The following is a 13,506-nucleotide window of genomic DNA, read 5'->3' on the forward strand; positions in this document are numbered from 1 at the left end:
TTGATTGTGCCTACAGATGATCTTACCCCTAAACTTTCAAGTTTAAGGAGTGGCTACTATCACCAACCAATGACTCTAATTGATGCATACAAATTTTCCTTTTTCCCATCAACCATCAAATTATGGAACCAACTCCCTGCTGATGTAATTAATTCCTCTACCCCTAATGAGTTTTGTAATAACTTAAGTAACTTTTATGATCACACCTGTGCGTTATAATCTTTTGATTGCTGCACAGTAATAAATATATATAATAATTAAGCGCATGCAAAAAAATTATATGAGCGCTTCAATTAATTTTCACAGAAGGGACCAGTGCCGAGCGATTATCCTACTGCTTATATTAATCATCAGGTACCTGTGTTATGTGTTAATGTTATGGATAGCTACCTGAAAAGAAAAGACTGCTTGGCGTACGTGGGCGTGGTCAACTGATTGATCCGCGAGTCCTCCTCGAGCTGTTAAACGATGACTTTGTGTGTCTGTCTGTGGTATTTTGTTGGTGAACTCACTCAATCAGCACTTATATCATAAGCATGAATTTACCAGAAAGACCTGTGGCTGTCATTCTTTATGGCCCATACTGGAGATGGACTGCACTCTCTTTCACCCGTTTACTCTTCAGTGTTAATATATAATCATCACTCATGTTGGTGAGGTCATGTTTCAGAAAATTGATATTGAGAATCTGTAAGGACCCACTCACTCCCAACTTAGAGTGAGTTAACACTTTAGGAGGTGGTGACTTTGAGTAGCCTCTTGAAAAGTTGCTACAAAGCATATTAACACCCGGCCCTTTCTGTAAATTCAAAGGAAACCTGTGGACTTGTGGTAGTCATTTTTGAAGGCCAGTTAGACACTCTGTTATTATTTACTCTTGTCATTAGTTATAGTGTTAGATTTATAAACCCCAGGGAGCTACCTGGCATTTGTATATCTATGGTTACATCATCTCAGGAATTTGTTGATGTCTCCTCCAAGAAACATGCATTTCATGCAGTTCATCATAAGGCCATTCCAAATAAATTCTCTGTTTCCCATCCACTGCCCACATCTGGTTACTGTCAGCTCTAAATATTCTGTTATTACATTAATTCTTGCATACTGTACAGGCTCAGTAAAAGCCATCTTGAAACAGTGTCTGCTCATGTATCAGCAGTGTTGTCAAGTTGGCACAAATTCATGTTTGTGTTATTTTTGCAACTTAAAATGGAAGGTACAAGCTTAAGCATGGTTTTATGCAGCTTTTTGTGATTGTGCTAGGCAATAATGGCTTGAAAAGCTGCCAATCTTATAATGGAAATGGACCGCCAGCTTGCATGCAAATTTTCCTGAGTCCAGGACAGGAAACAGAGTGGAGTACCTATAGCCTAACCGATGAGATACATGTTCCCAGCACTTACAAGCAGAGGGAGAGAAAATCTGTCCTTAACTCCTTCGCAATGCCACTACTTAATCAGGTGGTAAATGTTATAATGTAACCGAGGCAGTTAATGTTTCTAGTGAAATATTGTGTATGTCGTCAGAGAGTGAATCAAAGGGTGAATCCCTATATGCAGACATGCAAGTAGAATAAACTATCCATAATAGTTTTAATGGCTGCCTTGTCTGGAGAAACCTTCTTGGTAACACCAACAGAAGTCTGTGTAAGGACTGTCCCTTCAATATTGGCTTGTAGTTAAATATTTGGTGATAGTATTGCATTTACGATACCTAAAAATATTCAATATCATCTTCTTTGTCCATTGATCTTCTATCCCTATTGGCTGGTTATAGAGTACAAGGATATGTATGCAAGTACGATTCCATTTCTTTATTCAATGGGTTGCCGTCTCCAGTGTACAGCAGTTACGTAGTACAATCAAGTAGTGGATCATAGAAGAAACAAAGCTACACTTGAAGATATACTAGTGGACATTTAATCGCTAATTTAATTTTTTACAGTTAAATTAGTTCACTAGTATATTTTCAGGTGTAGGCGAGTTCCCAGCTTGTTTTACTTTCTTCTGTGATTCCTAATTAAACTTATATTTCCTTGCACTTGTTTGTTTACTGTTTTGTAACATAACAATGAATGGTGAACATGTGCATACCACATCCAAAGAAAGAATGCATGACACCAGACTTGATGTTTTCATCTGAACGTGTACCCCAACAATCAATTACTGAAAAGTGCCAAGTGACTATTACATTTCATGTCCAGTCCATTACACAACATTACAAATGAAGAACAGAGAAAAAACATTTCTGTAATCAATCCGGTTACTATGGAAAATACGGACTATTCCTATTACAAATGTAGGAAAGCCATCATGTACTACTGCAAATCAACACCTTGAGCTGTCAGTGAAGAGAAGTGGGGGACAAAGGTAAGTTCATTATATGTGCATTGTGAGTACTGTGGTATGCTGAAAGGCACCTGTTAGGCTGAGCAACATCAAACAGTGAATAAATCATGCCCAGCTGTTATTGAGGTTTACACTTGTCAAAGATATTAGTAAGTCAGTTAGGCAGTGGAAAAATCCTCTAAATATAATTTTTGTAGCAACCTATTGGAAGCACTTTGGGTCATACTTATAAGGTACTTTTGGGCTTGGTTGTACCTAAGCAATACTGCCAAGGCAACGTGAAGGCTAGTTTCTGTCCAATATTTTTTGTCAGTGTATGATATCAAATCACACAAGATAAACGGTTTTAAAGAATTCAAGTCAGCATAACTTTCCAAGGATAGTAAGCACACATATGAAATTTACACAAGAGATGCATGATACTTGTAGAGTTTCCTGCCAAAAATCTGAGCAGTTGGACAAGCAAAGTAGTATCACGAGTGCTCACAAAGGGGAAGAGGGTGGCGGGGTGGGCAAGAGATAGACTTTAAAATGGAGGCAGACCACGATTGAAGTACAGACATGAGATTACAGAGCTTTGCTGGCTTTTTAGTGGCTGATAAGCAGCAAAATAAATAGAAGAAACATTTGGCCAACATTATCAGACCTCCACCAGTAAACCACTGCTTCTTGCCAAGCCTGGCCCTTCACAAGGCCAGAAACCGCCATTCAAGCTCTCCACACCATGCATGGACGTCTGTTAAAACCAGCCTTGAGTAGTTTGAGTAGCACTGATGGTCAAAACTAGTAGTATGATGGTGTAGCTATCCACTGGTGCATGGTGTTAGTTTGATTTTGCCTGATGTGTGATTTGGATCGGTTTTTGTCACAATTGCAGGATTGATTTCTAAATAAAACCAATAGTATGTCCTCCTAAACCCAACCACCTTGTAGTGGTTTGGGATTAACGTTGTCACTTTCAACACATACACTTATACTGCATCGTTGAAGCCTTAATACAGTGTAGGTGAAGATGATTATGGTGCATGCTGTTACTGGCATCTTCATGTATTTTGTTTTGTCATTATGCAGAACAAGATGAGGATGCAAAATTTTGATAATGATGATGATGACGATGATGATAATGATACACTAAATCAGTATGCAACTGCAGAATGTGTATAGATATACTATGTTTTAAAATTGTTATTGTGATCCAAGCATAGGAGTGTTTTGCAATCTGTATCTAAAATCCAATAGATTTAATAACACGTATACACACTATAACAGTGATGTAGCTGTCACAGCCTGTCACTGAGCCAGTGAAAAAAAGCTGAGTTGGAACGAAGAGAATTTCTTTCAAGTATTCTAGTCATAGCAAATGCATTAAATAATGCTTTAAAATAAAACTAACTGCAAATGTTGTACTGTAGCTTTGATTGCTCTATTAGAGCATTTACATGTTTACCAAAATTTCTACCATTTTTAATGAAATGGGTGATGAAGTGTTTCTGCATGAGCTGTAATGGATGTTATTACTGCTGAAACATAATAATGTGAGGTTGCTTGCTATGATACTTATGTACAGTAAATAATAGTCAAGACTACAAATAAACATATATAGCTACTGAGGTAACTAGATTGTTGCAGGAGTAACCTTAAAAAGAGGCTTTTAACTGATTGAAGAGGCCACAAAACCCATTTTCTATAAGTAGCCAGTGCCTTGAAGTTTATGTTTTGCTGTCCACTATATGTCTAAAATGATAATAATCAATTTATGAATACCTTCAAAATGTGATTCCAGTGGTGACGGGAAGCAAGCAATATTCTAAAAATTCAAATGTAACTATGTATCACTATACTTTAGTAACTAAATTTCTGTCATTGTAGAGAAGATGAACAGCTTTTGGATGAGCCACATAAATGGAGATTCAAGAGAAGATACTTCCTCCCCTGGATTGTCATCATTATCTTATTTTCTATATTACTCATCTCCATAAGTGAGTTTTCATCTACAAGTGATTAGGCATTTTGCAACAATAAAAGAAGGGGTATCATCAACCAAATTTAATTCCATCTTTAGTACCAACAAACTAAGGTAGGGATTGAATTTGGAATGATATATGAATGCAACCCATTTGGTGTTGGAGGCATAGTTCAAATGATTTTCAACATGAGGCACCTATGACAAATTGAGCCTGTGGTTTTATAAGATTTTGCTTGAAAGTGTCTAGGCATGCGTTTATTATGGCGGCATAATTTTGGGAATAATAGGTGGTTGAAGGAATTGGGGAATATTCCGGAATAATTGGACGAGTTCCAGGAATAATGGGTACAAAATTATAAGTTTTCCTTGTAGCCTGATGTAAAAATCTTTTGAAAACACCACTGAAACAGTGCAAGTATAAAAACGGTTTAAAAGATTGAGATGTTCTAATAAAGCAGTCACTCACTTTAATAGAGCAATCAACTTTGAGCCCATAATTCTATTATAACAGTCAGTTATATAAATTCGTAATTAATATGCTTATATCTGGCACTAATTTCAGGAATAATTTGGGAATAATAGGTAGATGGAGAATAATTTTTGAGAATAATAGGTGAATAAAAAAAACTTCCAGAAAGGAAGATTTTGGAGCATAATAGACTTAAGCCTAATTTAAGTGTCCTACTTAAACACTCTTGCTCACTACTTTTTATATAAGTGTGTGAAGCACAGTTAGCACACTCCAAAATGCAAAGCAAGCGGTTTTTAGGGGTGTCTGGGGTCATGTCCCCACAGGAAATTTTGAAAAATTAGATACACGATTTTGGTGAAATTTTGCTGTGATGTTTCTGTATCAAACAGTATGGTAGTACTGTTTAAGTAGGGATTGCAGTGAAAATTTCACGCACCACTCAAAATTCTGTTTTCAAAAATCATCCTAGAGACATTTTACGTGACGAAAATTACCTTTACGGAATAGTACTAGTCCATAAAATACATAATACAGCATTAAATATAACAAAACACATACAGGTGGCCTGATATAGAATTTTTTTTTAAATCGCCAAAACTCAAATTTTAGTCTCACTGCCTGCCTCACTACCTCACTGACCACAATCGCAAGGCTAGAGGCCTAACGAAGCAGCACACAGTCACAATTATACGCCACAAGAACAAACTCACCAGTGGCATGTGCCTTTTGGGTTCCGACAAGCATAGGCCCTCTGCTCCTTGGCTTTTCTTTTCTGTTCAATCAGGTTGCTTGTCTTCTTCATCCAACAAAACCATATCGAGGCATTAATTTTCCGTATCAACACCTTCTTTCAGCAGCATATTTAGATGCCTTCTTTCAGCAGCATATTTAGACACCACAGAATTATTTCAGAGCTGGATTTCAGAAGTACTTCAGTCCCGATGCTACTATAAGAGGTACACTTACTAGATATCTGCTACTTCACAATTGGGATCCCGTTCGCGATTGGTTTATCTAGGTGGACTAATAGTGATAGAGTACGGAGACCCCACCTCTTAACAATCTATTTTATTGATTTATTCTACTGGGCAGATGGCATACCGATGCTCCTGCAGGGAGCAAATAATTCCCCAGGAAAATTACACACATACACATGATTACACTACAGCTATACTAGTTATATGTCTAGTAATTGGTTAGCAAATATATTAATGTTTTCTGACTCAATCACTGAGGTTGGCAAGTTATTCCAGATTGTTCTTGAATCTAGCTCAGCATTTACTTAACTGGCAGTAAACAAGATTACTTTACTCCTTATTGGTCTAGCTAGCTGTACACCCCTTGGCTGACTCGAGATATAATCTAATACAACAGTCACTGTAATACAACAGTCATGTATGATAGAACCGTTACAAGTTACATTGTTCTGGTAGACATAACTATTTTCATAAGAAAAAAGAAGCAAACGCAATATAAAATCAGTATATAGCTATTACATTGTTGTTCTAAAGGAGACAGGCGCCCCTCAGCAACAGCAAAGTTAACGGCTGGAGGCACACAGGGATGCTTGGATCTAGAACACAATCCCCTGATACACATTATTGAAGAACGCAGCAAGGAGAACCCCAAACTACAGCGAAACCAGCCCATAACCACAGAATATGGGAAACTCCTCTTCTCACTGAGCAAATAGGCAAGCTGTTGATAAGCGATGATATCTGCCTTCCCCATACCTACAGATGTGGAAAATACAAGTGGACTAATACAAGTTACATTGTAGCTAACTGTGCCACAACAACAAAAAACTAAACAAACTTAGTCTAGTATTTTGTTAATTTAAAAATGAAGTAGGGATCCATACAATAAAAAGTAGTGAAACAAGATATGAATGGTGGTGTTACACCGTAGCTCAGTGGGAAAGTCCCTACTTTGGTGCATTAGTTATTATATTTTGTTCAATGCCAAAGTAGAGACTTCCCACTGAGCTATGCTGTAACACCGTCATTCATCTCTTGTTCCACTACTTTTTATTGCATGAATGCCTACTTCATATTTAAATTAACAATTTTTAAAATACTTATTGACTATTTGATTATGTAACTTTGGGAAAGATTGTCAATTAATCTTTTTTCTAACTATGTATCAAGGCTTTTGAGGGGGGGGGGGGGACAATATGTAACCCAGTCCCTAGATTAGCCTCTGCACACACAAACACACACACATGCACGCGCGCGCACACAGACACACACTTCTGTTTCTGTTGGATACTGCCCATGTTCCCCCGAAGGGAAGGAGTAAAAACATCCATGCATGTAAATTACATGATCTTTTATGGACTGCAAGGCCCCTAGCACTCTTATGCCAGCGTTCACATTGGACTGCCCTGTGCATTGATGCACAGGTTTTCCCTTCCTGGAAGACACTTGTGTCTCTTGAGGTCGCAAAAGTCACTTGTAACGGAGCTGCTGGTTCCCTCTTCTCTAAACTATGGTCTGCATCACACTTGTGGACAGACAGCCCCTCCCCCCTCCTCCTCTGCTTCTAAACAATTTCTGACATGAGAAACACTGTACAGTGCCACATTGCTCCTGCACTGGTAACTGTCTCTCTTCAATACAATTTATCATATTTTCCTTATAAATGTTCTCATACAGACTCTGCACGTCAATCAACCTCCCTGGCCTGTTGATGTTCCTGCTGATCACAGGTATACTGACTCCACATTTCCTGCCATCTAACCTATCACTAGTTTTATCATGCCACTCACCATCACAAACTCCCAGTGATAACAAATCGTTTTAAGAACATCTCTCCATCTCTTCCTTGGTCCATTCCCTTGGTCCATGGAATGGACAAGTGTGTGGTAGCCTTCCAAGCAAACAAACGATGGACAGGCATCTGCATCAAGCCACTCTAAATACCTTTACCTTAGTTTTGTACCGCATAATTATACATTTGCTTTTCACCACACACACGCACACACTTCATCAGTTACAGATCATAGTAGCACTAGCAACCAACAATTTTCATATTATTGTATATGAATTTTCAATTACATGAAGAAATCAAACATGCAGTCACAAAATAGATATATATTGCAAATATATATTGAAAATGTATATAGCTGGTTGAATTGTGTATGTTGCTTACTTGCTGTACGAGGCTGGTGTGATTGTGTGCAATCTGACAATTAAATCCTACATTCTATATAGTATTAATAGCTACTCTGACTAACACTAATGATGGTGATGGAGAAAAGAAGTTGAGTTTTCTTGTGGTTGGAGATTGGGGAGGACTGCCTGATCCGCCATATTACACAATAGCACAGAAACGTGTTGCTGAGCAAATGGGTAGGAAGGCAGAAGAGATCGGTTCAAGATTTACTGTTGGACTTGGGGATAATTTTTATGAAGATGGTGTAACAAATGTAGATGACCCAAGATTTAAAACTACATTTGAAGTAAGTAATCTGTGTGGATTAATTTTCTGTCCTACTCGGTGGAAAGCATTATAATAACAGTGTGTGAATCTGCTTTCTGTGATTACTGCAGATTGAGTCAGGCCATAGTGTCATATTGTATATAATTATTAAAACCCTAGATTAAGTATCACAAAAAAAAGCAAAATTTCTACATTAATCGTAAATTTTTAGTCTGAAATGGTAAGAGGAAGGAAGGAGTAGAGGTGTTCTTGAATAAGGCCTACTGAACTGAATGGAATGACTGGCTCTAGTAATTCCACTAAAAGCATAGTATATGATGAAAAGTTGATTAACCCCTTTTAATACCCAAGGAACTATTGTGAAGACACAATTGTGACCGGATTTGCAAAAAGGTACCTTTTTTACACATAAAATTTAACCCATTTTTTCAACTTTCAAACTTTGTAACTTTTGTATCATTGCAAGCACGTGTCTGTAATTTTCGATGAGTATGCCTACATTATGTGGCTATATTTTGATACGAAACGAAAGTCAATCAGTGCAAGGAGTCAACAGTTATGATATTTTGTTTGCTGGTATGTCAAATGTGTGAAAAAGGTACCTTTTCTCAAATCCGGTCACAATTACAATTTAATGATTATTTTAGATTTTCTATTTCGACCTCATGCACTTTGGATTAAGTATGGCATGTTTATTTAAACATTACTATTTGTCATATGCTCAGTAAGTACCTGTATAATACACATATGGTCACATTGTTCTCTTATGACACATATAGGATGTGTTCTCTGCTAAATCACTACAGTCAAGATGGTACATGATAGCTGGAAATCATGATCATAACAGAAATGTTACTGCACAAATGGCATATACCAATAAGTCACATCGGTGGTACATGCCGGATTACAATTACACTGAGGTAACATGTGACTTCTGTACACCCACAATTATGTATTAAATAAATATGGTGTGTTTCAGAACATTGCAATTCCTGGTTCTAAGTCTAAAGTTCAGTTTGTGTTTGTAGACACAGTACTTCTTACTAATCGCAACCAGACATGTTCACCACCAAATGATGCATACTTGATGAATGCTCAATGGACTTGGATTGAAAACACACTAGCTGCTTCAACAGCACAGTGGTTGTTTGTAGTTGGACATTATCCTGGTAAGAAATTTTTATAGGATGAGGCAAAACTGATTTGTATGATATTGAAGACTTCATTAATATTGTTAGTTGTATTTTACTATGTTTCAATTTTATAAATTCTGTATTGGAACAGTAGAAGGGACTGTTATATTAGAGTACTTTGTTAAGTTGTGTATGTTCTATTAGAGTAGGGATATGTTCTGTATAGAGTTCTGTATAATATAACTGAATGGCTACAAAGTGGTTCACTCATCTGAAGACTGTTGTGATTGAATGGGCACACAGGTGTTTGGCAAAAGGAGGCATGTAACATAATACTAGTGTATAGCTGTTTTGAATGAAGAATCTTAATAGCTATGTAATTAGTGTAAATTGTTGTAATCACCAAATGATGTACTATAGATATTTTTTAGTTGGTATCTTTGTAAGGGTAATCAGGTTTGTATGATTTCTCATGATGTATGTAACATTTTTTTAATAATTGAGTGAGTTGACAATTGCTTTGTAGCAAATGATATTATAATTTTTAGCACATTGAAAGATTGCAAGCAAATGATATTATAATTTTTAGCACATTGAAAGATTTTAATAGGTGCCAACTACCATATTTAAATCTTGTTTTTCCTGAAATACACGCAGCAGACAGCAAATTTTTTTCATGGTATACAGTATGATGATATGCAATGCATATTAGATGGCCAACACTTTGCCTCACTTTGTGCTGGTTAGCTATATTGGATTATAGTATAGCTGCAATTATGTATGTACAATGTCAGAGAAGGTTTATTTATCACACATCATGTGCATAACCAATTGCATGACATGGGTGATTGTGCAACCAACAATGGTACCTGTGTGGTGTTGACATTTGTTTTGAATTTTGAAGGTAGTTTAATACTACTTACACAGTGGTCATGTAGTATTGACTGATGAAACTGTAATATTTCTTCATAGGGTATCAATGATAAATATCCTTATTTTATTGACTTTAATCATTGTCATGTACTTAGCAGCTTGTGCAATGGAACAGCTACCAGGGACGTTTAGTGGGTTTCTTTGGGTTCTGGGAACTCCCCTCTGAAATTTTAACTTGCAGGAACACCAGATGTTTTAGTTTGGCAGCACAAATGTACAGAATAAATAGTTGGAACATTAAAGTGGAACAAGGGTATTTGAGATATTCTAATAGAGCAGTTAGATCTATTCTAATAGAACTTTCACAACGGAATACAACGTAATAATGAACAATATAATTGTAAGAAATTAAGAACTATTGAGATTTTCATTTTAATTGGAGAATTTGGCTACAATACCTGACCAGCCATATAACATAATTGACATTAGGACTTTTAAAGGTACAATTAATTCATGAAATGTGACTGGATTTTGGAAAAACGATCCAAATCGCACATTAGAAGTTTCGAGATAAACGGTTTTAAAGAATTGAAGCCAGCATAACTCTCCAAGGATAGCAAGCACGCGTATGAAATTTACACAAAAGATGCATCAATCTGTTACCTTTCAGGCCACTTCCAGTACTTGTAGCTGCTTGTACAGTTTCCCGCCAAATAAGATAGAAAATCTGAGCAGTTGGACAAGCGAAGTAGTATCACGAGTGCTCACAAAGGGGTGGAGGCTGGGGGGTGGCGTAGAGGGCAAGAGATAGACCTCAAAATGGAGGCAGACCACGATTGGAGTCCAGACACGAGATTACAGGGCTGTGCTGGCTCCTTAGTGGCTGATATGTAGCAAAATCAACAGAGAACACATCTGGTCAACATTATAAGGCTGTCCACCAGTATACCACTGATTCTTGCCAAGCCAGGTCCTTCACAAGGCCTGAAACCGCCATTTGAGCACTCCACACCACCCAGAAAAGATGTCTGTTAAAACCAGCCTCGTGTAGTTTGAGTAGTGCTGAGGGTCAAAACTTGTAGTACGATAGTGCAGCTATCCACTGGTGGTGTTAGTTTGATTTTGCCTGATGTGCGATTTGGATCGGTTCTGTAAAATCTGGTCACAAATCATGATATGCCTCTGGCTACCATGAGACAACTGAGACAACTTCATTTTTAATAGAGCAGTCTTGCTATACTTTGACTGCAAAACAGTCATTTGCATACCTCACTGTAATCAAACAGCACAATCGTCATGCAATAATTATACAGTATAAATTTTTGAATAAATATGCTTTAGGCAGTATCTCGATAATCTTTACATGTGTTTATATAGTGTGGTCAATTGCTAATCATGGACCCACTTCAGCGCTGGTGGACTGCTTGAGGCCATTACTGATGAAGTACAATGTCACAGCTTATATCTGTGGACATGATCACACCTTGCAACACATCCGTGAACAGAACAGCTCAGTTGAGTATTTTGTGAGTGGAGCTGGCCATGACTCCAATCCATCACTGAATCATACTGTAAGTTATTTTACACAATGTGCCATGTGTTGGTCACATTATCTGCTCTCTTTATAGGATGAAATACCTCCACATTCCCTTCTGTTTCACTATGGTCCCATGGACACTAACAAAACTCATGGTGGCTTTAGTTATGTCTCCATTCACCCTACAGTGATGCATATAACTCATGTAGATCATGATGGTTAGTTGAGGCTATTGCAGTGATTTATGTTGGTTTTGTGTCCTTTTTGTACACAGGAAAAGAGTTATATACTTACAGCACTAGAAACAACAGACCACCAATTGCAGGAAATATTACATAACAGACACTGCTATACATCCTTGAGTAACTTTGTTTGTGCTAAAGCAGCACACTATGCTCATCTCTCAGATTTTTATTAACAGCAATATTGCATAATTATATATATATATATGAGTGGCACTATTGTCTGCAATTTTTAATTTGATGTCAATCTTTAAGCACTTAATTTTGACCTCTCAGTCAGCTTACTGATTGCAAACTGTTACAAAATCTTCATCACGAGTCAACAATCTTAGAAATTACTACAGGTTGATAAATTATGTATACAGAAAATTATGATCTTAGGTGAGGGTCCTGGCTAGAGTGGTGGTGTATCTGGCAGAGATCATCAGGTGGACTATTTAAGAGACATGGTTGTCGTACCCATGCACCAACATCTTGGGACATCAATGGTGCTCCCCACACAAACATGCATGGATACAAGTATGTACACTGTACGCTGACAAGTTCATAGCTATAATAATAAAAACAGGGCACATGCAAATTACATGAAATTAAAAGAGTAGTATGGTTTACACCTGGGGATCATTAGACTCTGTGCAGTATATGTAATTACTCTCTAATACAACAGTCAGCTATTATGTTATGAAGTATAAAGTCTTGTGATGTATAGAGCATGTATCCATTTATTCTGCCGCATATACATGGCTTGCAATTAAAATTAGTTTTCATTTTCAAAACTTCAGGTCAGTATATGCAAGCATGCAAAGTGAGTATGCAGCCTTAACTTTTGGTGCTATTTTTATTCATCCTATCAGGGTTCTGGCCAGAGCAACTGCCACCGCCTTTTCAGCTTGTAGATAAAAGTATCAGCTTCTTGTTTGGTTTGTTAATTAACTTCAGACTGCATGCTGCTGTACTACCTCACAACAGCCTTAGAATTAAAGCCCTGCTACAATTTATGTCATTCATGTCACTATCAGATGATTATATGAAACATGCAAACGTGATTTACAGCATCAAGGCAGATCTAGACATCTAGAACAAGATAGATGGAGTTGCACAAGGTGGATTGAAGATGAATAAGAATAGAATATCTCCATGGATAAGATTTCAAATTAGCCACTGGTCTTCCTCAATTTAGTTAGGAATTGAGGATGGTTGTACCAGATAGATCTGAGTGATTGTGCATACAGCAGCAGAAAACCAAACCATTACAGTTGTGTATGTAGCTTAAAGTCAATAGCTACAATGAAGAAATGTATACATGCGATATTAACTGCTCTAATAGCAGTCATAGAGATCCACAACATCAAAGTATATAGTACGAAGAGCATGCATACATAAATTAATGCAGTACTAAGGAAAATGATGCATGGGAATCATTATCAATTAAATTTAGTAGCTAGCTATGATCTTGAGGTTTTCATTTTCAATTGGATAACTTTGAATGCATTT

General features: G+C 37.1%; 1 protein-coding gene across 3 annotated transcripts; it reads left to right on the forward strand.

Moving 5' to 3' along the window:
• Window positions 1-248: 248 nt before the first annotated feature.
• On the forward strand, window positions 249-12,266 carry LOC136258222 (tartrate-resistant acid phosphatase type 5-like). 3 transcript variants are annotated; one of them, XM_066051554.1, is made up of 9 exons: window positions 249-354; window positions 3,420-3,487; window positions 4,218-4,327; window positions 7,999-8,246; window positions 9,034-9,147; window positions 9,207-9,396; window positions 11,611-11,804; window positions 11,862-11,988; window positions 12,045-12,266. In XM_066051554.1, the coding sequence occupies exons 2-9, from the start codon at window positions 3,426-3,428 to the stop codon at window positions 12,107-12,109; spliced, it is 1,110 nt and encodes a 369-aa protein (XP_065907626.1). In that variant the 5' UTR covers window positions 249-354; window positions 3,420-3,425; the 3' UTR covers window positions 12,110-12,266. The 3 variants fall into 3 exon arrangements, with proteins under 3 accessions (XP_065907626.1, XP_065907624.1, XP_065907625.1); XM_066051552.1 differs by having other exon boundaries at window positions 250-354; window positions 9,007-9,147; XM_066051553.1 differs by lacking the exon at window positions 249-354 and adding an exon at window positions 401-718 and having other exon boundaries at window positions 9,007-9,147.
• The last annotated feature ends 1,240 nt before the right edge of the window (window positions 12,267-13,506 follow it).

The sequence above is a fragment of the Dysidea avara genome, chromosome 6 (genome assembly GCF_963678975.1).
Source record: "Dysidea avara chromosome 6, odDysAvar1.4, whole genome shotgun sequence".
NCBI lineage: Eukaryota > Metazoa > Porifera > Demospongiae > Dictyoceratida > Dysideidae > Dysidea > Dysidea avara.